Source organism: Anguilla anguilla, chromosome 8, assembly GCF_013347855.1.
Source record: "Anguilla anguilla isolate fAngAng1 chromosome 8, fAngAng1.pri, whole genome shotgun sequence".
Classification (NCBI taxonomy): Eukaryota; Metazoa; Chordata; class Actinopteri; order Anguilliformes; family Anguillidae; genus Anguilla; species Anguilla anguilla.
Window position 1 is genome coordinate 38,439,052 of NC_049208.1, and position 25,591 is coordinate 38,464,642.

Below are 25,591 nucleotides of genomic sequence, written 5' to 3' on the forward strand. Positions count from 1 at the left end.
ACGAAACATACACGTAACTAACTAATCGTAAAATATGACATCATATCCCCGTGTGATAAATACACGATTGATTCAGTGCTTATTATTCAGTAGCCTTATTTGAAGAAATCAAACAATTAAAAGTAGTAATGTAGTAAAATGAAAACAATAGGCCGTGGAATGCAGTTATTTGCAATACATTTTATTATTTAAGCCATTCGACTGGTCTGTTTCAGTGCAAAAATGAATTCAGAATTTAAAAGAACAAGGCAACATGGCATCCTCTTAGAGGTTTGCTTGCTACGGTGTTTGTTTATTTATGTATACGCAAGAATGATTTGATTATCAGTTCTTTGTAGACACGACATACAATGTAATCTGTGTTTGATACATTTGATCAACTGATATAATACGAATAATTAGGCATTCATTCCCCAAAATACATGTTTATTCGGATTTAGAAAGCATTGAGGGGCGTGTAATAACCATTTGTGGGCGTTCATTCAAACCTCCAATATAATTTCAGTTGGCTTCGTATAACGTGCATACAGTAATTTTACGAAATTAATTAAGCAGCGTCCAGTGTAGGCTACCTTGGGATTTCTGGCATTTTGGGCTGATATGTAAAAGCAATATCTTAGTATCAATAAGCTTTGTTTTGCCGAACCGGTTGAACAAGTTGGGGTGTAGCTCCTGCCTGTTCCCCTTGGCCAATGGAACCAGATCCTCCCTGCAGTGCGTAAGAGCGCAATTTAGGATTTAACCAAGTCTTTGCTGCGAGGCAGGCAGCAGTCTGCGAGAGAACCCGTCCGTGTAGCACGCGCAATGTCAGTGTAAACTTAAGACAATTTTTCATAGGCTGCCCTTCGATCACCACGGCTGCACCACTCGAACTATGACTGGAGTATTCGACAGAAGGATTCCAAGTATTAAATCTACAGAGTTCCAGAACCCTTTTCAAATTTCCACGATGCATCACCCGTCTCAGGAATCGCCAACTTTGCCCGAGTCATCGGCTACGGATTCTGGCTACTATAGCCCCGCTGGCGGAGTTCATCACGGCTATTGTTCGCCCAGTTCGACCTCTTACGGGAAAGCGCTTAATGCCTACCAATACCAATACCACGGGGTAAATGGATCTGCTGGAAATTACCCTGCTAAATCATATCCAGATTACACTTCGTACACAAGCGCTGCTTACCACCAATATGCCGGAAGTTATAGCAGAGTACAAGCGCAGTCGAGCCCGCAAGGTAAGTTGTCTATTATTATAATTATTAAAACATACATTCCCCAAATTCAAAATATCAAAAACATCGGAGTAGCCTACCCATATAATGAAATGCGAACAATTTGCTTTTTGTTTCGAAAATAAAAATAATTTAAAATTCTTTCAAATTATTAAAAAAATGTAGCATATATTTGTAGCTGTATAGTTAAACGATGTGAATTGTTCTGCTCTAAAAGAAAGCGATATTTTGGGGGGTTTCATACGAAAAGAGGTAAAAACAAAAAATGTGCTTTTTGTTGCCCGAAATCCAATGGATGTGGACCTTGGCTTTCAGACACCAGAGACAGCACTGTCGACATGATTACAGAATCAAAATGATTTTAAAAAAAAATATAGCCTATGTAAATTCCTTTCTGTCATCGGATTTTCCTGTTTCTACACATTTAGCTCTTTGAATGTTTGTTTTAATTTTAATATATATTCGTGAACTATCTGAATAACGTGTACAAATTAAGACACTGGTGGGCAATTTTATTTATTTAGTTTGGCTGTTTTGTAAGTAGTTGTCAAAGGAATGCAGGCTATAATCGCCTAACCATTCTGCTCAATTCTAATTTTCAGAAAAAGAAGTCGCTGAGCCCGAGGTCAGAATGGTGAATGGGAAGCCGAAGAAAGTCCGAAAGCCTCGCACGATCTATTCAAGTTTTCAACTTGCTGCTCTACAGCGTAGATTTCAGAACACGCAATACCTCGCCTTGCCGGAGAGAGCTGAGCTCGCGGCCTCTCTTGGGCTCACACAGACACAGGTAATATAACATTAATATTTAAAATTTCCTAAGCTTAAAGTTTAATTTTTATCGGTTAATTTTTATTTCCAGTTGTTCACCAAGTTGGCATTCTTAATTACTACCAGGTGGAATTGTACTTCATTGCTTCTCCACAACAGTGATCTGAAATCAAACATTTAACAGTTACCAAATGCTATTCTGGTGTTAAGATATAATACATAGACTGATGTTTTTAAGATTTATTTCCTGGCTATCCGTCGGTGAACCCGACGTTGCTTTTATTAATTATCTTAGCCTTTATAAATAGGCTAATATGTCTTGAAGCGTGTCTTCACTTTGCATTGTTTGGTTCCCCGCAGGTCAAAATTTGGTTCCAGAACAAAAGATCTAAACTGAAAAAGATCATGAAAAACGGCGAACTACCACCCGAGCATAGCCCGAGTTCAAGTGACCCCATGGCGTGCAACTCTCCCCAATCTCCCGCTGTCTGGGACTCACAAGGCCCCACGAGGCCTCACAACCACCAACAGAGCATCAATGCAGCGGCAACCTTCTTGGAAAATTCAAGCTCTTGGTATTCCTCGGCGGGTACTGTTAACTCTCACCTTCAGGCCCCCAACTCGATACAACACTCATTGGTTCTTGGATCGGGGACGTTGTATTGAAACCTTATTTAAATATTTAAATGTACTGGACTCATGTTATTTCTTTTTTTAAGAATATGCAATGTATTAATACGACAGTTATAGAGAAAAGTGTATAGTGTGTAAATGTGTGCATGTAATTTATTGCATTTGGAACAGACATTAAACATGTTTTAAACGGACAATGGAACTCCGGACACTTGGAATGGTGCCTTCAATTATGACCTCAAGACTTCTCATCCTCTGTGCATACGCTGCATATGTTGATTGGGAAATCCAGTTGTATATAGTTATAAGGAGTACCTGGTACAAAACGTGGACCTCTGAGAATGAATTAGAATCTTCATATTCATCTGCATTTAATCAAAAACGATTAAAAACGAGCATGATTAGCTACATTATTGTGTGCATTGCTTTAATCGACTTCAGGATGTTGTCGTTGGAGTTTCCATTGCGATAAAATAATCGTTGAAATATCTTTATATTCATTTAAATTGGACCGGGATGTGAATATCATATACACAATTTAAATTGGACCGGGATGTGAATATCATATCCGAAAAAGTAGTAATTTGGTTATCAAGGTTTTTTGTAAAGAAAATATACGAAATTAATTTTTAAATGGTGCACAACTCACAAAACGAAAGTGTGGAAACCATAATTTCGGCGCTAACTTCGAAGATACATCACATTTATTAAATAAGTAGCCTGTAATTTCACAGTCGTGGTAGAGAATCTAGAAACACTACGGGTGAATATAATTTTTATCGCTTCAACTTAGGTTTAAGCTGCATTATCTGGAGAATGTCGCTCACCGTTACAAATATTGCTTTTGGCTACGTTTAGGCAAAACCGTAGCTTCAAAAAAGAATCAAAAGAGTTCCTCAGTGGGGTCTAAAACTGGACGCTGTATTTTTTTTACAGAAGTATTTCCCTGTGTCATGCTGTGCCACTGAAAGATATATACATATAAATGTAAGATTAAGTGTTTAAGTATATGTATGTTTTCAGCATCGGTGCAAACATATCAGAGCACAGTGATGTGATGGTTTTAAAGCGTATAGGCTATTTTACGTTGTGCTCGTGGCTTTCAAGTCAAAGTTAGAAGCGAATACACACATTTTCGCCCAATTTTTTCCCTCTTCGTTGCGTTACTATTTCTGCGATTGTTTCTGTAGAATTTTGTGTTCAAAGTTTCGTGGAGTGATGGGGGTTTCCCACCAAATGAGCTTATAGAATTTTTGGCTTATTTCTTGGGTTACATCTGCATTCCAACCTCCTCCCGAAAATGTGAGTGTCGGTCTGGCAGACAGTTTGCCGTCTCTCTCTCTCTCTCTCTCTCTCTCTCTCTCTCTCTCCCTACAGTTAGCTGCTTTGAATGGCAGAGAGGAGGCGAAGGGGCGGCTTGGAGTTCTGAGGCAACCCGCATTCCTGTGGGGGCCGACCGGCTCCAGCTCTCTGCCACTCCCGACCACAGCCCGCCTCAGTCAAAACTTGTTGGTGGTGCAACTTTCATCGTATGCTCAATAATAACAATAACATAATAATAATAATAATAATAATAATAATAATAACAACAACAACAACAACAATGATTATTATTATTACTATACAACCATGTCGAGATATAAAAAATTACTGACATTCAGGCTTTGCCAATACACCAATATATTGATGGCGTATTTTGGTTTTCATATGTATAGCATGTCGAACTGAAGTTCAAAGTGCGTCTTAACGTTTGTTCCATGGCGAAATGTACAACTCTTTGGTTCAAGTCACGTTATTTTGCAATGAATGTTTGGGCATCTGTTAGTCATTCAGATTAAACCATTAAAAACATTTATTAGACATTTTTGGCTCGAGTCGAATTTTGTGCTACGGGGAATCTACAAATTGATGTAGCCTATACATGGCAGGTTAGGGACATATTAATTGTGAAACTTTTAAGCTACAAACGGGCACCAACCGGGGCTGATTAGAATTCAGTGAGGTGTTTAGTTGTTTAGCTTTCCTATATGTATGTGAACCAAGCTCTCTCTCTCTCTCTCTCTCTCTCTCTCTCTCTCTCTCTCTCTCTCTCTCTCTCTCTCTCACACACACACACACACACACACACACACACACGGTCGAACCAATAGAGCCGTTTTTGGAATAAAAAAATATAATGTATTGCACACTGTACCATCACAAGCCGAAGAAGTGTCCTCCCATCTATAATTTACGGGTTCCCAAAATGGCCCAACGCCTTTTCCTGCAACCTCTAGGCCTTACAGACGTTCCAGGGCTGATCTGCTTGAGTGGAATTGGTCTACAGACTAAGCAAATTGTTTGAAAATATTATGAAAAAAACGGCAGACCATGCATGTAATGTAGGCTATATATAATGCGGTGTGTGTGCGCGTTGGTGAAAGATATAGGCCTACAAATATCTGTCCACATTGTCTCACTGTAGCCTAAGTAGGTTATTTCATAAGGTGCAACCATCGTAAGCCCTGTCTTTAAATATGTTTGATTTGATCACTCCATCATAGATGTATCGGTGTTTACCCCTCCTACTATCATATGCCATTATATCGAGTGCCCCGTTAAATTTAAACTGAACATTTTCCACTCAGAAAGTCCATCTGCACAGGAAAAATCGAGTCTAAATAATGACAGAGTTAGCTTTACTGGACAGCCTTAACTGTAACACTCAAAAATAATTATACTTCTGCCTGGATTAGGATTCCATTATCATAATCTGGACATTTACAATTATCTATAATTTGCAAAGATGCGCCCGGTCTTGATTACAGAAAGCTTTTTTCTAGCTCACCATCACTAAACAGTGACAGTAATAACAGCTAATTTTGCTGGCAATATAAGAGGTGTCGGGGTGTGCAAACAATTTCACACCTGGATGTGCTTACTCAACCAAGAGCCATATACCAGACCGCGCTCAGTCGCAGAAAACTGCTTCTCTCGACTCCTGTGCTGTTTGACCACTGCAACTTCAGGCTATTTCAGAAGAAAATGTATTTCAATAATCGAGGTAAGGATTTGATCTGAGAATATATTGTTCAATGTATTTTATGGTTTAATTTTATGTTTTACTTGCATGCAGGAACTGATTCAGTGATCTTAAATTCGGTAGCTTTCATGCTATCAATTGCAGATGTTTCCTATAAATAACATGGTTTGTGTAACATGCAAACAAGACACATCGTATTTGTAGCGTAATAGCAGTTTCCTATATATGGGTAAGCTACTGATTTCTCACATATAGACTAAATCATATGGTGTAGCCCACACTAGATTTTTATAAATATTCAAACGCTATATGTTTCGTGACCCAAAGAGCATATGTCTGGATTGAAACGCTTGAAACAATTTCCGATCTGGTGGCGATGCTGTTTGCTGGATCTGTTGTGGTTGCGCTTTAAAAATCAACCACATAACTATAAACATCATAAACCTGATTGAATCCAGTGCTTCACCTCTCTCTCTCTCTCTCTCTCTCTCTCTCTCTCTCTCTCTCTCTCTTGCTCTCTCACTTCACTATCTTTTCGTTTCTTCATCAGAATTGCTGTATACCATTGATTGATCTATTGGCTGTATCCTGTCTTGAGGCATGCAATCCAATACGAATCAAACATTTATTATAACATTTATGGCGACATTGTTGTGTCACAATTGAGCGGTCTTCGAAACGTGCAATAAATAAGCCGCGTGAAAATGTAAATGTTTTCTCAAACAATAAAAAGTTGCCCATTCAAAAAGAGCTAAGACAACTCACTGACACACGCGCACACCCATGCACGCACGCACGCACGCACGCACACACATGCGCGCACACAATCATACATACAGACATACATACATACATACACACACGCGCATTTCCATGTGCACGGTTCTTTCTATATTGTTTCTCTGTAAATCAGTACTGAAGTATTAGGTGCCTACAGCACAGACGACTTGACAGCTGCAGGGCTTTCTCATTTTTCTTTTCAACATAGTAATTTCAGATAATTTCCCCCGCGTTCTCTCTTCTTGGCAATTTGTATATGAATAACAGAATAATTTTGTCTTTTGTTTCCTCTTTGCTACCTCAAATCCAAATAAAGATGCCTTTTAGTATTAAAAGTGGTAGAAAATTACAGGTAATTATCTTTGACGGTAAAAACGCTGTAATCAGCGGGCTACATCAAAAATTACCCTAATTATGCCTGCATTTATGAGAATGAGAAAAAAACCTTCTCGTAGATAAAACCCATAAATTGTCCCAAATATCTCCTTCATATTGAACAGGACTGCAGCTGGAGGCTTTGTTCAGAATCGATCCTGTGGCGCTTGGCATTCAGCATTTTACAGTGAGAGCGGGGGATAGAGGGGTGAAACATTTTGTCAATACTTTAATAATTGAGGTAGAAAATGGCAAGATTGACTGGACAAGAAACAACCAGGTTCTACGGAAAAATAGTATAGACAGAAGAAGGACTAGGGTAAGTCCGTTTTCCGTCTTCAATGTGTTTATTATTCACATTATATTTTTATGCCAGTTGTTTTGTTTTGTGCTCTTTTAAATGTCTATTTCAATCGTTTGGTAGAAATGTGTGTCTTCCCGTGGTTATATAATCCATCGAATCTAAATTTAACAACTGTGGCGGATGTTTATGGGCATATTGGACTATTGAACATACGACGTGACAATAAAGCCCACGTCTTGCAGCGCAAATGACATTCAGAGGCATGAAGCGTAATGACATATAGATGTTTGATATTCACAATCGATGACAAACGCACACCTCTAAAACTAAACACTACATTTAATATACACCTTTCCCCTTTTGGGGATGTCAACATTTTAATGTTGTATATCCGGCATCAAACACATGAGACGTTATTTTAAGTCATGTTTTACTCCATATATGAAAGACAAAACATAAAAACATAAAAAGTATATACAACTAAAATTGGACAATATATACATATTCACACTGCCTCGTTTTGCATGTTTAAAATGGTCAGGGGGCAATGCAAAGATAACAGGCTTTTGTTCATTTTAAAATTGGATTTCGTGTGGTCTGTTGAACAACGTCTGAAGGTATCCCTTTAGTGTTCAATTTCTTTTTCGTGTTGCGTTTGGTTAAGTCCACTTTAGAATGAAAAAGAAAGCAAGTTAGGAGATATCCCACTGAACAACCACGAGAATGTTCAACTGCAATGTTCATTCCTTTGGAATTTGTCATATCGGAACATCCGTCCTCGGTTGTCCTTCAAAAGTTCGAACTTTCCTTTGTAATGTCTTTCAGTGTTTGACGGCCACGGTTTTGTTTTTCAAATGTCAGAAATCAACGATGCAGGGGAAACTGGTTTGGATTAGAATCTCTGTGGCCAGGCCTTGGGCCTAGATACATATTGATTTCCGTGGAAACCTATCTCTGCATTGTGTCCTGATGCGGAGAAGAGTACCAGTGAGAATAACCGGGCATGTAGCTGTTTGCTGGCATGTTTACTCCTTTAGTGTTCGACGAAACGTCCCATATTGGCGGGATTGCCGGAGATCGTGGTGACAGGGCGATTGAACCAGGCAGAGGGTCAGTCTCGTGAGGGTTACCTCCTTGTTTCAGAAGCTTCTTGAACTTCGACCTCTTGTTTTGGAACCAAATTTTTACCTGTAATGACAAGAAACTTATATAAGCTAAAAATCTGTTAACTTTTACCTAACATTTTGGCGATCAAAATGCTTATCAAAATAAGCTATGAGTTCAGTTATTTAGAACTGTCACACGTTAAATGAAAGGTTTATTTTGCTACACAAATGTGAAGACTTGCAACAGGGAGGTCGTAAACTTAAAAGTTAAAATTCGCAAGATAATTTCTATATGACGCCGCTGTTATGAATAACGTATGCTTAAATTAAATTAGGCCTACACAAAACGAATCGTGCAGGGCTGGTTTTAAAAGACGCTAGGGCAAAAACCCGTGGACACATAGCCTATATAGCACAACTGGAGAACAAAAGTAGCATAACGCTAGCCTGTATCCTAGCCTTCTATGAAATAGGATAACAAGAACAACACCAAGACCACCACCACCAACAACAACAACGACAAAATAATAATAATAATAATAATAATAATAATAATAATAATAATAATAATAATAATAATATAGCCTACCTGTGTCTGAGTAAGTCCGAGTGATGCAGCTAGCTCTGCCCGTTCAGGCAGTGCAAGGTATTGTGTTTGCTGGAAGCGGTGATTTAATGCCTGTAACTGCAAACTGGAGTAAATCGTCCGAGGTTTACGAATTTTCTTTCCCTTTCCGTTAAAACGAATTTCGCCGTTTTCAATAACTGTCGTTTTCTGCTGTTCTGAACAAAGAAAGGGCAATGTTACGTGACAGCCATGTGAAAATGAATACAGAAAGTTATAAAAAGGTATAAAAGTAGGCCTATATTTTCTATATCACAATCCTATGCATTGTTGCATTGGTAAGATAACCTAACATAATGTGATGCTTTATGCGCATAAGAGGGTCCATTCATAATTAATAATATTCATATGAATCTATGTCCTCGTCATTTTCATGGCAACTCAAATTCGGAGATAATTTGTAATTACTTGCTATACATGCTATAGGCTACGGTAAATCTAGTAATTAACTGTAATATTATGTGTAGCCTAGTCAATCCAAAAGTGGCTAACCTGGATATAACCAGTCGCAGAATGAACTGTAATATATTTATAAACGTGCACATAAATACACTTAGAAAATGTTAAATGCTAATTAATTTTTTAGGCGTACAAATAGCCTGCATAATAACCTGACCAAATTAAGAATGTGCAGCAGGGAAAATGGAGGCAGTCCTATTGGACCAAATCAAGCACAATAACAAAAACAAAACAGAGACACCAAGATGAAGATATACAGGCAATATATATAGGCGGTATATCATCACATCAGCATATTTGCAGGCTATTACAATGCGTTTAATCCTACTTTAGCTACGAGCAAGTTAGCGCGGGATGACAGTTTTCGACTGGAAAACTCACGTAACTAACTCGCGCTATGAATTTAACAAAGACAGATTATATAAATAAATTTCGTGTAGAGCAGGAAAAAAAATCTTACCTGTGCCATCTAACCGAGTTTGGCTGGCTGTGTTGTTGCTGTGGTAAGATGGTAGGTATGGACTGTGGTGGGAATGACTCACATAGGAGTAAGGTAGCGATCTGTTGTAGGAGTTCGTAGCGGAGTACGGGGAGTTATCGTGCTGGTGGTGCGAGTGAGACCCCGAATGGAGACAGTGGAGCGGGTAGTGGCTGGCGGCCATGGACGGGGAGCTTTGCTGTGAATGAGATTGCTGACCGAACTCCATGAAGGCAGACTTGGACGAGTCTTGAGCTTCCAGACCGTCAGCCATAGCAGTCATGGTCATCATCAAATTTTCTGCTTTGAGAGTACTTACCGTCTCTCAAGTCCAAATAGGTTCTCTCGCAATATTTGTTTTCCCCCTCAGCGAAGATATATTGCCTTATTAACTCCAAATTTCACTGCTCCCTTTTGCTCCTGAAATTCTTACTCGGTTTGGCAGAAGGTGGGTTGGAGTTAGGGCAGAGATTTTAAGGTGGATTCTGTTAAATTTGAGCCCCTGCTTCCAGACTTGATGCAGACACTACAAGTAAAATGGTTTGTCTCCAAAGGGCAGCGCCTTCCGATTGGTCATTCAACCCAACGTCATCAGTACTGTGCTTCTCAGAGACTTCACAGTGAGTTAACCCACCTTACCAGCTACTACCGTACCCATAACTACACTTAAAGGAAAATTAATGGTGGGAGATCTCTGGAATATCCGCTATGAAAACAATGTATACACACGCTGTTTGTGAGAGAATGTACCAGCCTGTTAGAAAGTACCAAAACAATTTCAGTCATATTTCTCTTCAAGTCTGCCCCAACTGACAAAATTTAATATTTGTCGAAATTCATATAGGCCCCACGAAAGTAGCATATCGTTGTTGTTAAATACCATTGATTAAACTTAATTTAACATTTAGTCTGCCAATGTCACAGGCTAGCAGTATGAATGTTGAACATTTTTCTATTCGTTTTCAAAACATGCTGATTAGCTAGCAATATTTAAATTAGCCCCATCGAAGCTATTATAGGCTACACGGCTCAAATGTGAATTCGTTCATTGCGTGGAAAACAGATTATTAAAATTTATTTTTAAATCGGGACATTGCAGTCTGGAAGACCTGTCAGCAACATTTCTCCCTATTGAAAACAAGAGCTTCTGTTAAATGTATGCAAATTGTGCGTGCGGTTAGCGGTTTGGCAAATCTTGATCACAATATAGGCTAAACTATCGATGCAAAGTGCCTATACTCTATTATGGTGTCTTAATTCTCATTTCAGTTCATTTTTGTTTTATTGTCAACACATTTTTTCATAATGTAGTATTCATTTTAAAAATGGTAGAAAAGGCAATTATTGTCGCAATCAGTTATACTGAACAATTCTCTGATTAACCGCTACACTTTATTCAAATTGCGGCTATAAAATTAAGAACAATTCGCCTGTAATGATTATGGACTAGGTTTATTTTGGGAGGTGGAATAAAAGTGGATATAGCATAAATTATCCGCTAATTATACACTAGTGTCGCCTCAATTATCCTCTTATCAAAAATGGTTGTCTAAATGCAGCGTTTAGTTTCAATTTTCTCCCTTTCTGTAACAAGAAGTTGGTACCTTGCTATTATTATCGGCGTTGTTATTTACTTGGGGATTTAAAAGTCCACAGCCAGCTTGGATAACCATTTCTCAAAGTTGACTGCGGAGAAACACAAAGCAGACAGAAATACTTTTTGATATCTTCTCGTTTTCTTTACATTATTTTCCTGGATATATTTTAGCCAACTCTTCTTGGTGGACTTTGAGCTAATGGAGGTAGGAATGTTCTTATATGTGATGACGCATTTTAAACGGACTTTCTTTTGTATACGGAAATAAATGGCTGTTTTGGTAGCCTGCTTACTGCTACATGCTGACAAGTTTCTTTATTAATTTTAAATGCTAAACATGTGGGAGTAAATCAGTGCAATCGACGTCCTGTTTTAGTGCATGCGTTTTACACTACACTAGACCGCTTTTGCATTGCTACCACATCTTTGAATGAGCCCACAGTCTCCCACAACCTGGGTTCCATTTTAACACGCGAGAGAGAAACCAGATCCATACCTTTTTTTCTAATCGGCTTTGAATAACATAAACACAACTTTCAGGTTTTCTCGCTTACTTCTGTTTCAGTGTTTAATTAGTTGAAGCATCATGGTTTATTACCTTTAGAAATACTCAATATCATCTACCTGCTCTGACAGTTTTATTGCTTGTGAACACGAGGCTGTGTAAGTTATGTGTCCTGCGGGCACGATAGATAAACTGCTTATCTTAGGTAAATTAAAATGAATAGACGCGATGAAAATGGGGCGAGATTACCATCATTAAAAAATGTTGGTTACTGCACATTGTACAGAGGTCAGAACACAAACACCACAATGACCCACCGTTACTTTTATCTGCCTCGTTCGGGTGTTTTTTACGATTAGGTGAGTTCTAACGTAGTTGTCATATAAATCAACAGGCATATATCCCACTATAATAGACTATGCTCCAGATACCATATTTTAGGAACATTTGCTGGTAGCACATTCTACAGTAACCAAAGAAACCTACGGGTTGTCCCTACGGGTTATTTAGTTAACGACAGGGTTTGAAATAATATTCATACCGCCAGTCAAGATGAACGAAATTTTGCTGCATGGTAACTGTTTAATTTTGCTTAAAGAAATAGGTTATAGACGGCCTATGAAGCTGCCATTATTGATCACAGCTAAGCATAGGCTACTGCATTCTAAAATTTTGTCTGTACACCTCACACCCCGGAACACGGGGCAACCTGTATATCATACATGTGCATATGCCCATTTCCCGCATTTAAGTATGTGCAGATTCCCTTATTCATATCCTTTAAAAGACGCACACACACTCGCGCCTATTTCTTTGCATGTATGCATACCCGCACGTGAATGACGTACTTACTTAAACATACTCACAGGTCCACACATGCATACATGCATACATACATGAAAACTTCGAGTTACGTATTTAGTGAATATTGTCTTATACACATGCTAATTGGACAGGACAATGGGCAGTACAAGTTGTTTTGGTATTCCAAAAAACCCGGGAAATGGCAGGTGTCAGCTAACTGTTTTGGCACTTCTTCAAACATTGGCTTGTGTCTCTGAAATATTAAAATATAAAATTTTCTCATTCATTACTAGCCTAAAAACCAAAAAGGTAAATCTAAATTACAAAATCAAATGCAAATTTGTGTGAATAAGAGCAAGATGCAGCGTGGGTTAATTCTAATTGTAGCCTATTTTAACAACCGTTAAATCCTTTTAATCCCTCAATAAGAATAGTCTAGCCTATATGACTTGCGGTTATTATGTTGATGTAAGATTTCAGACGATGCACCAATTTCTCTGGATTTTAACATTGGCTACAAATTACAGCTATGTAGCTAACCTATGGAGTTGTATGCAAAAGTGCTAAAATGAATCACAGCAGAAACTACAAATAGCCTACACTGATATGCCCATAAAATGATACTGGCTCGGAAAACACAAAACGGCGTCCTATTCAATGTAATATTCCATATTTTATCTTAAAATAAACTACTTTTCGAAGATTTTTTTCAGTAAATTCCGTGTAGGCTAATTAAGAACTATATTGTGCCGGCGCGCACGTGTGTATGCGCGCGAACTTGTACCGGAGTGATGTCTCTGCATTCCTGTTTTTTAAAATGGCGACATATGTTAATCATATTTGAGCGTTAACATGGAGCTCGTACAAAACACATTCATATTTCTTCCAAGTGGCTGGATTTTTTGTGGTCATTTGCTTTAACAGCCATTGACTGGATCGCGTGGGAAGCCACCTCCCTGATTGTAGGGCTCCATTTTAAGAGAATTTGGGGCGTCAGAACTTGCCAGTCCAGTAGAAAGTGTCTTTTCTCTGGTGCTCAAACCCACGGGCTCCAGACAGACTAGCAGGCGTCGATGGATTTCCATTGCTACAGTGTGAAGGAAGTGGCGAGGGAAAACGAGAGCAGATGGATCCCACACGCAGCTCTCGGTATTCTAACACGGGTCAGCATTAATATAAATCAGAAGGCGAGCATCTAAAAACGTCTCGTGCGAACATCCTTGTTCTTTTCTTTTCTGGCTGAAATGTTTCTCATGCATGCTCAGTCACTACACCACTGCCGTAAACTAAGTTCACTATTCCATTTGGAAACAAACCATCCGGGAATTCAGTGAATCCTGTGACACGTGACAACTGATCAAATTGGTCAATATTGCCATTTGACAGCACCGTCAAAGTATAGGTTAATATTTTGGCAATACTGGTGCAATATCTATACAAGCGTCAGGTTTCTTGGGGCGGCATTTACACCTGATTTATGGTTCAACAAAACGCTTAATATTTTCCCCTAGAAGATAATGAAACCTCAGCACGTGCCACGTAATCAATTTTCTCCGGCCTGTGTGCTTATAAGGATAACAGAACGACCGCAATGATAATGATGATGATGATGATGATAATAATAATAATAATAATAATAATAATAATAATAATAATAATAATAATAATACTGATGTGATGCGACAGCTACTGATCATGATCAACCAACTGTTATTATTTCTATTATTAATTAGTCATTTTATTTGAATAAAATTCGTATTTGTACAATTTTAATACAGTTTATTTATTTTATAAATAATTATTATTCAATTAACAATTTAACACACACACGCAGGCACGCACGCACACGCACACGCACGCGCGCGCGCGCACACACATACACAGGCCTATAGATAGTGTTAGTGTTGGTATTGTTATTTTGTCATAATTGACACATTTACTTATTAAAGTGCATTGCAGATATGATAGATAGGCCTATGACAGATTTTAAAATATGTTTATATCGGAGGTCACAGCAGAATTCAAGATTCTAAATAAGAGGTTTGAGGTGATAGCTTTCATTGTACAATTGTCTTTCGAAACAACCTGCTATCCCGCCCGCGATGAGTGATGGGGGTCACCAAACCGACGAAGGGTGTGCCTCTATTAGAACAGTAATTAGCAATTACTGTCACACTTTTTACTTATTTTGAAACTAATAATAATAATAATAATAATAATAATAATAAACATACATAAATACATACAAGCTTACATACATATTTGTCATTATTCATGTATTCGTTTATTGAGAATTCTTTCTCAGATTTCAATAACATCTCCATTGTGGTTTGCACAGGTCATATAGATTTGCGTGATTTCATGATTCACGAACATCATTTATGCTGAATAACATTGCTTATCCTTCAGTTTATTATTATTATTATTATTATTATTATTATTAGTCGTAGTAGTAGTATTATTGTTATTATTATTATTATTATTATTATTCATAATAATGATAATAATAATATTAATAATAATAATACTAGTAATAATAAGAATAACATACATAGATACATGTACTTACATACATGCATGCATACATACATACATCTATACAAACATACAAATTTGTGATTATTCATGTATTTGTTTATTGAGAATTCTTTCTCAGATTACAATAACATATTCATTGTTGTTTGCACAGGTGATTTCACGATTCGCGGACGTCGTTTTATGCTGAATAACATTGCTTATCCTTCAGTTCATTACGGATGAATTATATCATAGACTAACAAACTAAGATTCTATTATATACCTAGATTGCTGCTTTTAACAGGGGCTAAAGGGAAGGGACAATAACATTAATAGCACTTACTGCCCACCCTAACTGCTCTTTGTCGGAAACAGCTACGCGTAACTGCATGAACTTTTTATTCACTGAAGCCTCTTTGTGGCTCTTCCCTTCAGCTTTAATATAGTGTCGTCCCTAAAAGAGTATTATTGTTTAAAGATCGAATAGGCTAATATTTAAGACTATATATTTCCCAAACAACTGCGCTTATAGTTTATAACTATCTACGTATGATGACATGTCAATTTGAAAATAAACATAGCCCCAAATGAATTTTCTCAACCTTACCATCTAACTAAGCAAACGACCACACAACCAACTAGCTATTCGAGAAACTGGATTTTGTCAACTGTCCGGCCCTCCCATTACCAGCACCCAGGTAAAAGTGGTTGCGGTATTCTAGCTCCTGAAACAAAATATTGACGTTACAGTAACGTTTTTTTATCCAATGTATTTGGGCGCTTTGCTGTTCTTGGTTTTAATCTACAACGAACGAAATTAAGATATTTACCACACAGAAATAGGTTACTCTTTTGATGTTGAACAAATGAGAACACTGTGTAGATTTTTTGGTTCCTTTTTCGCCTTAATACAAGACATTATTAGCTCTGACAGCAAACGGCTCGGGTTTGGAGGAGAGGATTTTGCAGCGAGATGACAGACAGGAAGGGCAGCAATCATTCGCTTCTTGGACTAAAGCTTTTTTTTATCAGAATGTACTGTTCGATGCCATTTATCCTTGATGATAGAAAATTGCTCTGTTGCCAGGACGCTGGAGCTGAAATAGAGGGCAAGAGCAACATTTCCATCTTCCAGTTTGAAAGCCATTGAAATGAATTAGTAAAATGAAAAATCCCGCGGTAAACAAAGGAGACCAAACAAAGATACCTTTTTCTTGCACAGAGGCCTTTTCGTTTTGTAATTTTTCGTTTTTCAGCAATGCCCGTGCTTTTCAATTCAACACTTGCAAATCACACAGCCCCCCCCCCCCCCCCCCCACCCCGCGCCATACACATCAAAGGAAATTATAAAATTTCAAAGTGCTTAAATAGTTAGAAAATAAAAGCATTTCCCACCGAACACTGTCGCCATTTATTATATTTTTAAACAGACTTTCATCATTTTTTGCTTGAAAAGGGTATCTGATCCATACCCTTTTGTCTTGTACGCTGCCTTGGATCAGAATAAAAATTATTAAAATATTTTCATATATATTTTTTTAAATGTGTAAGGGTTATAACAGTTGCGAGAAGAAAACGCACAAAGCCCATTTCTTATTTGCATAGGGTCGGCCTATGTCTGTTTTTACGCATTTCACGAGATTTGTCTGTAATTTTCATTGTAAAAATGACACTGCTCTGCATCTTGAGAGGTGACAATGATATGTTCAGTGACATTTCCTCAAAACTGCAGTTTGTCAGTAGGCTAACAAGCTAACCCCTTTGTAAGATAAAAAAAAAACCTAAACTGGGCGTGCAGCCTGTCACAAAATGTGTTTTGGGATAAATAAGTTCTGAAATCTGTGTTAAACAGAAGGCCTAACATCGCATTAGGCTCAGCCACTAATTGCAGTTTAAGATTTTAATGATGTCATTAGGATTTTATTCTTTTCCAAGGAGAAAGATGTGGCGTGGAATGGGGAGCGCTGATTAATTACACACAATGACGCTCTGTTTAAAAAACTTTTCTGAAATTATATGAGGCTGTATGATATCACCAATTAAAAAGCACTGACGTGATATCTCATGTTTATTATTTTATATAGTTAAACATTCATTTTTCCATTTTATATTATCGAGACATATAATGAGCTGTTCCTTATATCTAACCCATGTTTGGAAACCGCATGGGTTAGACATAAGACTAAATAAAAATTAAGAGTAGCCAAATAATTGTACATGACATTTTAAACGTATAATCGAAATGAATAGAACTGGTGCTAAGGAGTGCTTAGATCCTTCCTGGCATTTTGAAAATAGACGGTTTTTATTCCATAAAATTGCGAAAGACAAAATCACATAATTGACGCTGCTGCTACTACTACTCCTGCTACTACTACTAACAGTAATAATAATAATTATAATAATAATCATTGTTCTACTTTTTATTGTGGTTATGATGATGATAATGATGATGATGATGATGATGATGACGATGATGATGATGATTTATACATATTGTACAAATACGAATTTTATTAAAATAAAATAAAATAAAATAACTAATTCATAAATAATAGAAATACCATCAGTAGGGTAATCATGATCAGCAGCTGCATCATCATCATCGTAGTCATTATTATTATTATTATTATTATTATTATTATTATTATTATTATTATTATTATTATTGTTGTTGTTGTTGTTGTTGTCATTTCTGCTACTGCTGCTGTTGTTATTGGTTGGTGTTGCAGTAGTTTTATATCTGTCATTGCCAAAGTAATAGTTTGTTTTACCTTACTTGGAATGTTGGAAAAACGCCGCAGCAATAAACTGTGGAACTTAGCAATTTCGTTGTTCTCATTTGGCATTTGCTTTTCTAATATAACATTCGCGTGTGTAACCGGTCAAAATATCGCACAACTGAATTACATGGAATTATAAGCAATATTTCACAATCACAGCATGAGGAGTATTTGTTTGAAACGGCTCAGATTTATCTACAAAGGAAAATATTGTGTATTTCCTTATCTTTGAAGTATCCTTTTTAATCATGATTGGTTATGATAATTTGTCTTTGATCTCAGGAAAAGAAAAATGAATTATAAACATTCGATAATGGGTCTAGAGGTCTGCTGTTGAATTATTCGGCCACTGGGTTTGCCTAGACAGGTGGCTAATACCAAGGGGTAGCCTACATAACGCCTCTGGTCCGTGCTGTAGTGTGATGTAAAACACCACATAATTAAATCACTGGAGTGTGTAATCGTTATAGTCTATAATTTAGACAACACGTACCCCAAGGTTTACAACAAAAAAGAAATGGCTATTACCGATATCCTCTCCCGTTTCTTTTACGCTTCGTTGACTTCATGAATTTTGAAGGTAAGCTGGTGGTATGCAAGACAGGTCAGTTCATATAGCAGTCTAAATTCCTTTCTCCACTTTGTCACCCTTTGCTTTCAGTTAACAAATAGTGAAACGAGAGCCCAAGTTTGATCTTACTGCATTGCTCATTGTCCATAAAATAACACGTGAAATAACACTTCAACAAATAGGCATACCCACATATGTTTTCCTTTATTTTGATCAATATTTTTATTAGCCTACAGCATGTCGGGTTCCGCATAATCGAAACATGTTGTATTATTTAAAAAAAGTTAAATTCTGTAACAGAATGGCAAGGACTAATACATTTAGGTTCCATTGAATCTGGCCCATTCAATATACGCCACGATCACAACACAACACAACACAAATTATGTGATAGGTTTAATATAGGCCAGTGGTATACTTTCTATAGGCCTACACATGCATTGGTGCCAGCTACAAAATATATGTCGAAGTAAATCACGTAATTATTTCTGGCATAGAAACAAAACAATATTACGGCTGTGTTTATAATAATAATAATAATAATAATAATTATTATTATTATTATTATTACCAATAATATAGTGCACTCATAAGGGCTTGAAGCCTACCGTGACTTACATTTAAATAGCGACATAATAGTTTTGCTTTTAGTTAATTCAGAGCAGTAGCCTAAGTAGGCTCAATTTTGAAGGGCTAAATTATTTTGCACAGGCCTTTCATTGTGGTTTTAGAAACATAATAAAATCCCCAGTCTATGTATAACCTACAAATCTACCTGTTGTATATGCGAAGGGATCCAGTGACAGCTTGATAGGAGAATGTCCTATTTGTGAGCTTTACATGTTGGGGTGCAAGTCCATTGATGTACTTAAGCAATGTAAATCCTGTCCCTTTATGAATCGGAATTGAATGGCTTCTAATTTTACGCTCTCGTTCAATAAAGGAAAGTTTTGGTCTGCTTTTACTTTTCCTTCTGATGTCTTCATGAGAGCAAAAAGCGTAACATACTGGTTTATGTCCAGTGTAAATGAAACTATGGCAACATCTTTCTAGTCACATAAAGATACATGGCATGTTAGCATGATAGGCATGTTAGTTTGTGGTTTTACAACATTATTCAATAATTAATGCAATGAAACACGATTACACAGATTTCATATTTTCTCTCTCTATAGCTAGTGAATATACTGTCCAGGGTAATATTTTTCCAAATGAAAATATGACTATACACATAATAACCCTTCCATTTTCTTGGTCTTACTTTTTTCCTAATAATGACGGATATTGCAAAACCAATTAAAGGGCTGGCCCAGTTGAACCATATAGTTACTTGGCCTTTTAACCTTCCATGACAAATTTAACTTAAGTTCACTTTCCTTCTTTTCTACTGCTTAAAGCGAAATTGAAACGTTATGTAGGCTAAGTCTCGATAAATGAAGATAGCGCTGCTTTAAATTCTTCATAGAACATTTAAGGCCAAACCATTTTGTGATCTTAATCGGGCTCTTTCAAAGGAAACAAACAACTGAACCTGAAACAGTTCCAGGACATAGTAACTGACATCACCTCACAATTTTTTCTCATACATACTGTCTAAAAGGAACAGATATTCTGTATAACCTTCCAGAGTAAGTTGCGTGTGTAGAAACAAGAAGTTGACCAGATCAACACGAACTAAATACCAAAGGGGGAAGTGCCACATAAAATGCTTTGGATGCAACAAAAAGGTGCATGAAATTTAAGAGCTCCGAAAGCGCTGAAGCGAAAAATACGGGAAAGAAAAAAGTAAGTCACACCTGGCGAGACGACCGGGGAAGGACAGCCTTCCACATGTATTAGCTGGCCAGGGCTCTTGTGAAAATGAAACGACAATGTCGGTTCACAATATTCCCATTGTCACCTGCCAAAGCTTGCCCGCGTTTCAGACTAGTCGTTTTCTCACGGGCTCAAAATCTTGGGAGCCTGGTTTAACCCGGGAGCATCAATAAATAATGGGCGCATACGCATGCGAAACTCGGCGGAGGGTTGCTCTTTTGATACAAGTGGGTGTGTCACCTTTATTGGGAAATCTATTCCATTGTTTCTGGTCCCCTGTCAACTTTGGGGCCCTCATCTACCTTCACGCACATCTTTACAAGTCAAATGGACTGCAAACAACGGCAATAGTGCAAAACTGTAAAAAGATAAATTGGCTAAATCGCTAATCAATCATTATATATTTGACTGAACCGAACAACACACATTCGTATATATGTTCCTTTCCTATGTATAGAAGGTTCAAAACACTGATCCTGAATCACTTAGAATATTGCCTTTCCGAAACGGAATCACTGTGCATTAGATTATTGGGCACTCGGGAACATAATTTGTATTATTGGCAATATAATTTCGCAGTTATCAATGTCTAGAGTAGAAATCCCCGAGCTCTTGTTTTCATTTGTTTAAATGTTGTAACAACGTAAGCATATTTTGCAGATATTTATATGAGCCAAGTTACTGTTTTTTAAGTATCTGTTTTGTGCAACTGAAAAAAAAAAACAAACAAACAAAAAAACGCATCTTACATTTGTGACCAGGGTCTGGATATCGAGACTTAAAGGCCGAATTTACATTTTAGTCAACAAAAAACAATAAGCCGACAGACACGATGTTGACCACTATCACTGGTCAAAACAGTTGTTCTATAAGAAACGAAGGTGGCCATACAATGAATTAATTTATTACAAACAATCACAATGTCTGTCGATGTGGGTCATGGCCTACAATTGCAAAAAATACCCCCGTTGGTTAACGCACATTTGTCGCTATTAAGAAAACTGGTGTATGAAAAACCATGGTAAAAAGCAACGTGTACCGCTGTTGTTATTAAACTGAGCAGTATTTCCAGAAATAAATCAGATGCATTTTAATTGCGTCACGGCATACGTAGCCTGCATGTATTTACATTGCATATGCTATCTGTGCTAAGCCTGTATTGCATTGGATAAAGATAATATCAAACAGGTTACTATTTACCACTAGACCTGGTTCTTTTTGAAATATAGACTACATAAAAGGTGTATACAGTAGACTATATTCTCTGCACAGAAGAGCAGTATAGTAGATAACAGTAGATAAAGTAGAACAATAGATAAATGAGTCAATGAGTGCATGCAAGCGGTTGACAAGTGTTATAATAATCTCTTCCGATTTAGGCTGCACGGAAGTCAGAAGTGTAGTCTAAATGTGATGGACAAAGCATTTTCTTGTTCTGATTCAGAGATTGCGGTATCGGTAAGGTGTCTGAAAAGCACATTACACGGGCCTGTAGTTCGGGGGAGGGGGCCGAGCAAGACTAAGTCAGCTGCGGAGGACGGAGGACCAAAGAGGTGTTATTTAAGCTTCACTGATGGATCAAAAGACAGCCGAGATCTTGACGCCTACCTTGAAAACGTGGAAATGTGGGTAGGGAGGGGGCCCTTTTTTTGGGGGGGGGGGGGGGGGGGGGGGGTGGTAGTCAGCTTTTTCGACGTTGTTTGTACCAGGATTCTTGTCTTGTGCGAGGAAGTGCACAAAAGCGCTAAAAGGAAGTTATTTTCTAACCTAAGGTTATTGTGTTATTTTCAAGCAGTACACCACTGAACTGTCTTAAAATATGTACTTTTGCGCTCATCAAAATGTTTGTTCACTCCCTCAATACATTTTTTTGCAGGCCAGGTGAGGCAGCAATTTTTTTTTACGTTGGTCCTGATATTTAGGTTATGCGTACACGATAATCCAGGATTATATTATTATTCCACAATTGTGCATGCAATTTAGTAAGCATGTGTTCCACAGTATCATAGATCTCAAGAACATTTGATAAATGATCTGTTTTTGATTACCACTATATAAGATGAGTATATACTGCTGTGAATTGGTACAGGTCTGTGGCTGTGGTAAGTGTTAAGGTTAAAGCACTTGCTAGGTACTGGTGTGGGCCTGATCCAACTGTACAACAGGACCACTGTTTGAGAGACTACTCATTAAGAATCAAAGGAAGACACCAACGGCCATGGAAGAACATTTAAATATGAGTAAAACAAACAACTGCAAAATTAATGTTTTATGCCTGGTCACCAAAAGGACTGTGACACTAACGCACATTTTACCATAGAGATGTGTTCCCCGCACCTGTGCACAAAGCATGGCGGGGAACAATTAACAGGCATTCAAAGAATCTCTTTTCTTGATGCTATAACTTTTCTCTCAGATTTCTTTCCCTCCCACCCCATTCCCATTCAGTTCTGCACCAGAACAATTTCATTATTACCACTTTCCCTTGCACCACAGCAAAAAATCAAAAAAGACTTTGATTCGAAACTATTGATCGAGGGTGATGAACCACTTTAAACCTCCCACTCTGTCCTCCCATCCGTCTCCCTCTCTCTCCCTCCCTCCCTCACCCCCACTCTCCTTCGCCATGTCCCCCTCCCTCTCTCTTTCTAGTTTCCACAGCTGCTGTGAGTGAGAGATGACCGGAGAAATAGCCCTCGGAAAGCGACGGCCCATCCTGGTACTATTAGGCTTGTGGCTAATAATAGGTGTTTCAGTCCAGGGAAGATCAATCAGGGGGAATCAGGGGGAATGTTCAGAGGAGCACTTTTACACATCTGCCCAGATGGATGAAATTACACTTGTCTGTTTTTAGTTGCATTACTTCCAAATTGGTTGTCTACTTTTTCCCCCCCCCTCATTCATGTGTCAATGGTCTACTAAAAGGATTCTGTGCTAAATCCCCTGTCATTTCAGTCTTGCACCCATCTCCCTTGCTCTCTATTTATTTACAAACTTGCATATGCACACGTAATGACCAGATAACACCACAGCCCGATTTCACTTCTGAGGGTACTAGGGGTAGGAAATTATCTTGTGTTCACATCCGATGTGCAAGGCTTTCTTCTGAATTCTCAGTGCACTTCTCAGCGTATGATAGATGCAGCTCAATGCATTAAAATCCAGCCTGGTTAATGTTCTTTTTTTTTTTCGGTAGGATCACTGCTAGCCTATTGTAACTACCAAATATAAAGCTTAACCATTCAAAACTAGTAGAGACAATACAGTAATGATTTATTTACAGAAATGCTTTTCAATTACAATTTTCTTTCTGACTAAATGTCAGGGTCGATAAATTAATTTCCATCAGTTGAAAGTAGCACAATATTGTTAAATTTAGCAAATTTCCATGATAATGAATGGGCAAGAGGTCAAAACTATCATTAAAGAAAAATGTGATTGCCTCAATTATATGTATGACAGAATACAACCAAATTAAGAAGCCCTCATATATAAACATACAAATAATTGTAGAACCTAATATATTTAAATTCTTGGGAATAAATGCATTTATTGAATTTGGATACAGATTCGTTTGCATATTCAATTACATGTGCTCATTTGGATAAACAGCTATTTGCATTGGAATAACTATTTGCATTCATTTTTGCATGAAGGATATGGGTGGTGCATTTTCACTGTAAACATAAATAAAAAATCTTTACACTATACTACATGAGTGATACCATTAGTATCTTGATTAAATTCCACATATCACTTGTCTTGCATTCCATTTGTATGTACTTATTTGTTCAGTGTAAATATATTGAAATATTTTTGTAAATGTGGAAATCGATGTTATATGGAATTCCAGATCAGCAGCCTGGATTATTTAATTATTTTTTATTTAACGAAAAAAATAACTTGCATATGCATTCATGTTTAAGTGTATTGCAGCTGTGCATGTTTCTGTCTGTTGAATGTTTGAGATGAATAAAGGATTTGAAAATAAATTGGCTAAATTGCTATACTTCTCTCATGTTCTTTTTAAAGACTGATGAAGCATAACTGGAGCCAGTCTTATGCAACATTCAGAGTACAGAATGCAAACACATTCATATTTTTGACAAAAAACTTCCTATATACATGTGAAAGACCTCTGATGCTAAAAGACTTGATTGTTATTGAAAAGCCAACCTGCAGATTTTCCCCCATCTACAAAGACACACATCCATGGTCAAAAAACACTGACAGTGTTGTGTGCAGTCAATTAGAGTACTGCAAAAAGAGATAGCCAAGCAGTTGGAGGTGAGAATGTCACTGTATCAAAACCATGAAGTGTTTTTCCCTGAACTTTGAGGAGTGAAATAAAGGAAGCGTTTTTTTGACACTTACTCGCCACTTTTGACAGTCACTGAAATGAATGAAAAATATGTGAGAATTGAAAAAAGACATGAAATCCTCCGCCAACAAGAAACGTGCCCTCCGCCTCCGGCTCCCATGTTGTTTACAGGTTGCGAAAGGATGTCAATCAGAGGTGAAGTGCGCCAATCAGAGGTAAAAGTGCGGGCGCTGCCCACCCTTGCTAAAGCACCGGATTTCAGCCTGGCGACCCGCTGCAAACCCTGATTCCCAATCCTGACCGCGCTTGTGCTGCCGGCAGGGCTGAGTGGCTACAGCGCCCCCCCAGGGAGGGTGTCAGTCAGTGGGGTTTTCCCTTTCTCATTGTGCTAGAACAAGCCCTGCGGTCCATCAGCCACGGCTTGTCCGGCTCCACCAATTTCAGATGAATGTAACCCGCGGACACAATGACAGCGTGCGGCTCAGCTGGTGGACCACAGAGCAAAAAAAGCGGCAGCCTGGCTTTCACGTATTGATGGACCGAGTCGAGAGGGGCCCAAGAACTACAATTTGACATTCAACATGGCAGAATAAATACTGTGGATCAAAAATGAAAAAAATAAAATAAAATAAAATAAAACTCAGGTTGTTAGAGAGTGGACAACAGTTTCCTTGATTTTCTTTCCTGATCACATGGTGATGTGGATGTGACGGCCAATGTTAAATTTTTCTCTGTGCCACGCATGAAGCTTAAATTCCCTTTCAAAAGCCCTCACAAGGGATTTTTATGATAAAAAAACTCAAGTTTTTAGAGTCAGGATTTTACATAGCATGACACCATGACTGGCTACAAGTGATGCACCCTTCGCAACACCTTTGAAATAATGCTGTGGCAATGAT

The 25,591-nt window shown here is 37.8% G+C and overlaps 2 protein-coding genes and 1 long non-coding RNA gene across 3 annotated transcripts; 2 read left to right on the top strand and 1 right to left on the bottom strand.

Moving 5' to 3' along the window:
* The first annotated feature begins 622 nt into the window (after positions 1-622).
* Positions 623-3,040, top strand: dlx5a (distal-less homeobox 5a). The gene is made up of 3 exons (XM_035428349.1): positions 623-1,232; positions 1,832-2,016; positions 2,358-3,040. The coding sequence occupies exons 1-3, from the start codon at positions 875-877 to the stop codon at positions 2,661-2,663; spliced, it is 849 nt and encodes a 282-aa protein (XP_035284240.1). The 5' UTR covers positions 623-874; the 3' UTR covers positions 2,664-3,040.
* Positions 3,041-6,486: 3,446 nt separating this feature from the next.
* LOC118234754 lies at positions 6,487-24,378 on the top strand. The gene is made up of 2 exons (XR_004766711.1): positions 6,487-7,126; positions 23,024-24,378. It is a non-coding gene; the product is annotated as an uncharacterized LOC118234754 (long non-coding RNA).
* Positions 7,385-10,071, bottom strand: dlx6a (distal-less homeobox 6a). The gene is made up of 3 exons (XM_035431549.1): positions 9,762-10,071; positions 8,807-9,000; positions 7,385-8,299 (listed from the first exon to the last, which is right to left on the bottom strand). The coding sequence occupies exons 1-3, from the start codon at positions 10,069-10,071 to the stop codon at positions 8,060-8,062; spliced, it is 744 nt and encodes a 247-aa protein (XP_035287440.1). The 3' UTR covers positions 7,385-8,059.
* Positions 24,379-25,591: the final 1,213 nt, after the last annotated feature.

Excerpts from the sequence above, each read along its gene's own strand:
- dlx5a (XM_035428349.1), top strand. The coding sequence starts at position 875 with ATGACTGGAGTATTCGACAGAAGGATTCCAAGTATTAAATCTACAGAG. Across the intron at positions 1,233-1,831 it reads AGCGCAGTCGAGCCCGCAAG|AAAAAGAAGTCGCTGAGCCC; the intron begins GTAAGTTGTCTA and ends TCTAATTTTCAG. Across the intron at positions 2,017-2,357 it reads TTGGGCTCACACAGACACAG|GTCAAAATTTGGTTCCAGAA; the intron begins GTAATATAACAT and ends GGTTCCCCGCAG.
- dlx6a (XM_035431549.1), bottom strand. The coding sequence starts at position 10,071 with ATGATGACCATGACTGCTATGGCTGACGGTCTGGAAGCTCAAGACTCG. Across the intron at positions 9,001-9,761 it reads AACTCGGTTAGATGGCACAG|AACAGCAGAAAACGACAGTT; the intron begins GTAAGATTTTTT and ends TTCTTTGTTCAG. Across the intron at positions 8,300-8,806 it reads TCGGACTTACTCAGACACAG|GTAAAAATTTGGTTCCAAAA; the intron begins GTAGGCTATATT and ends TTGTCATTACAG.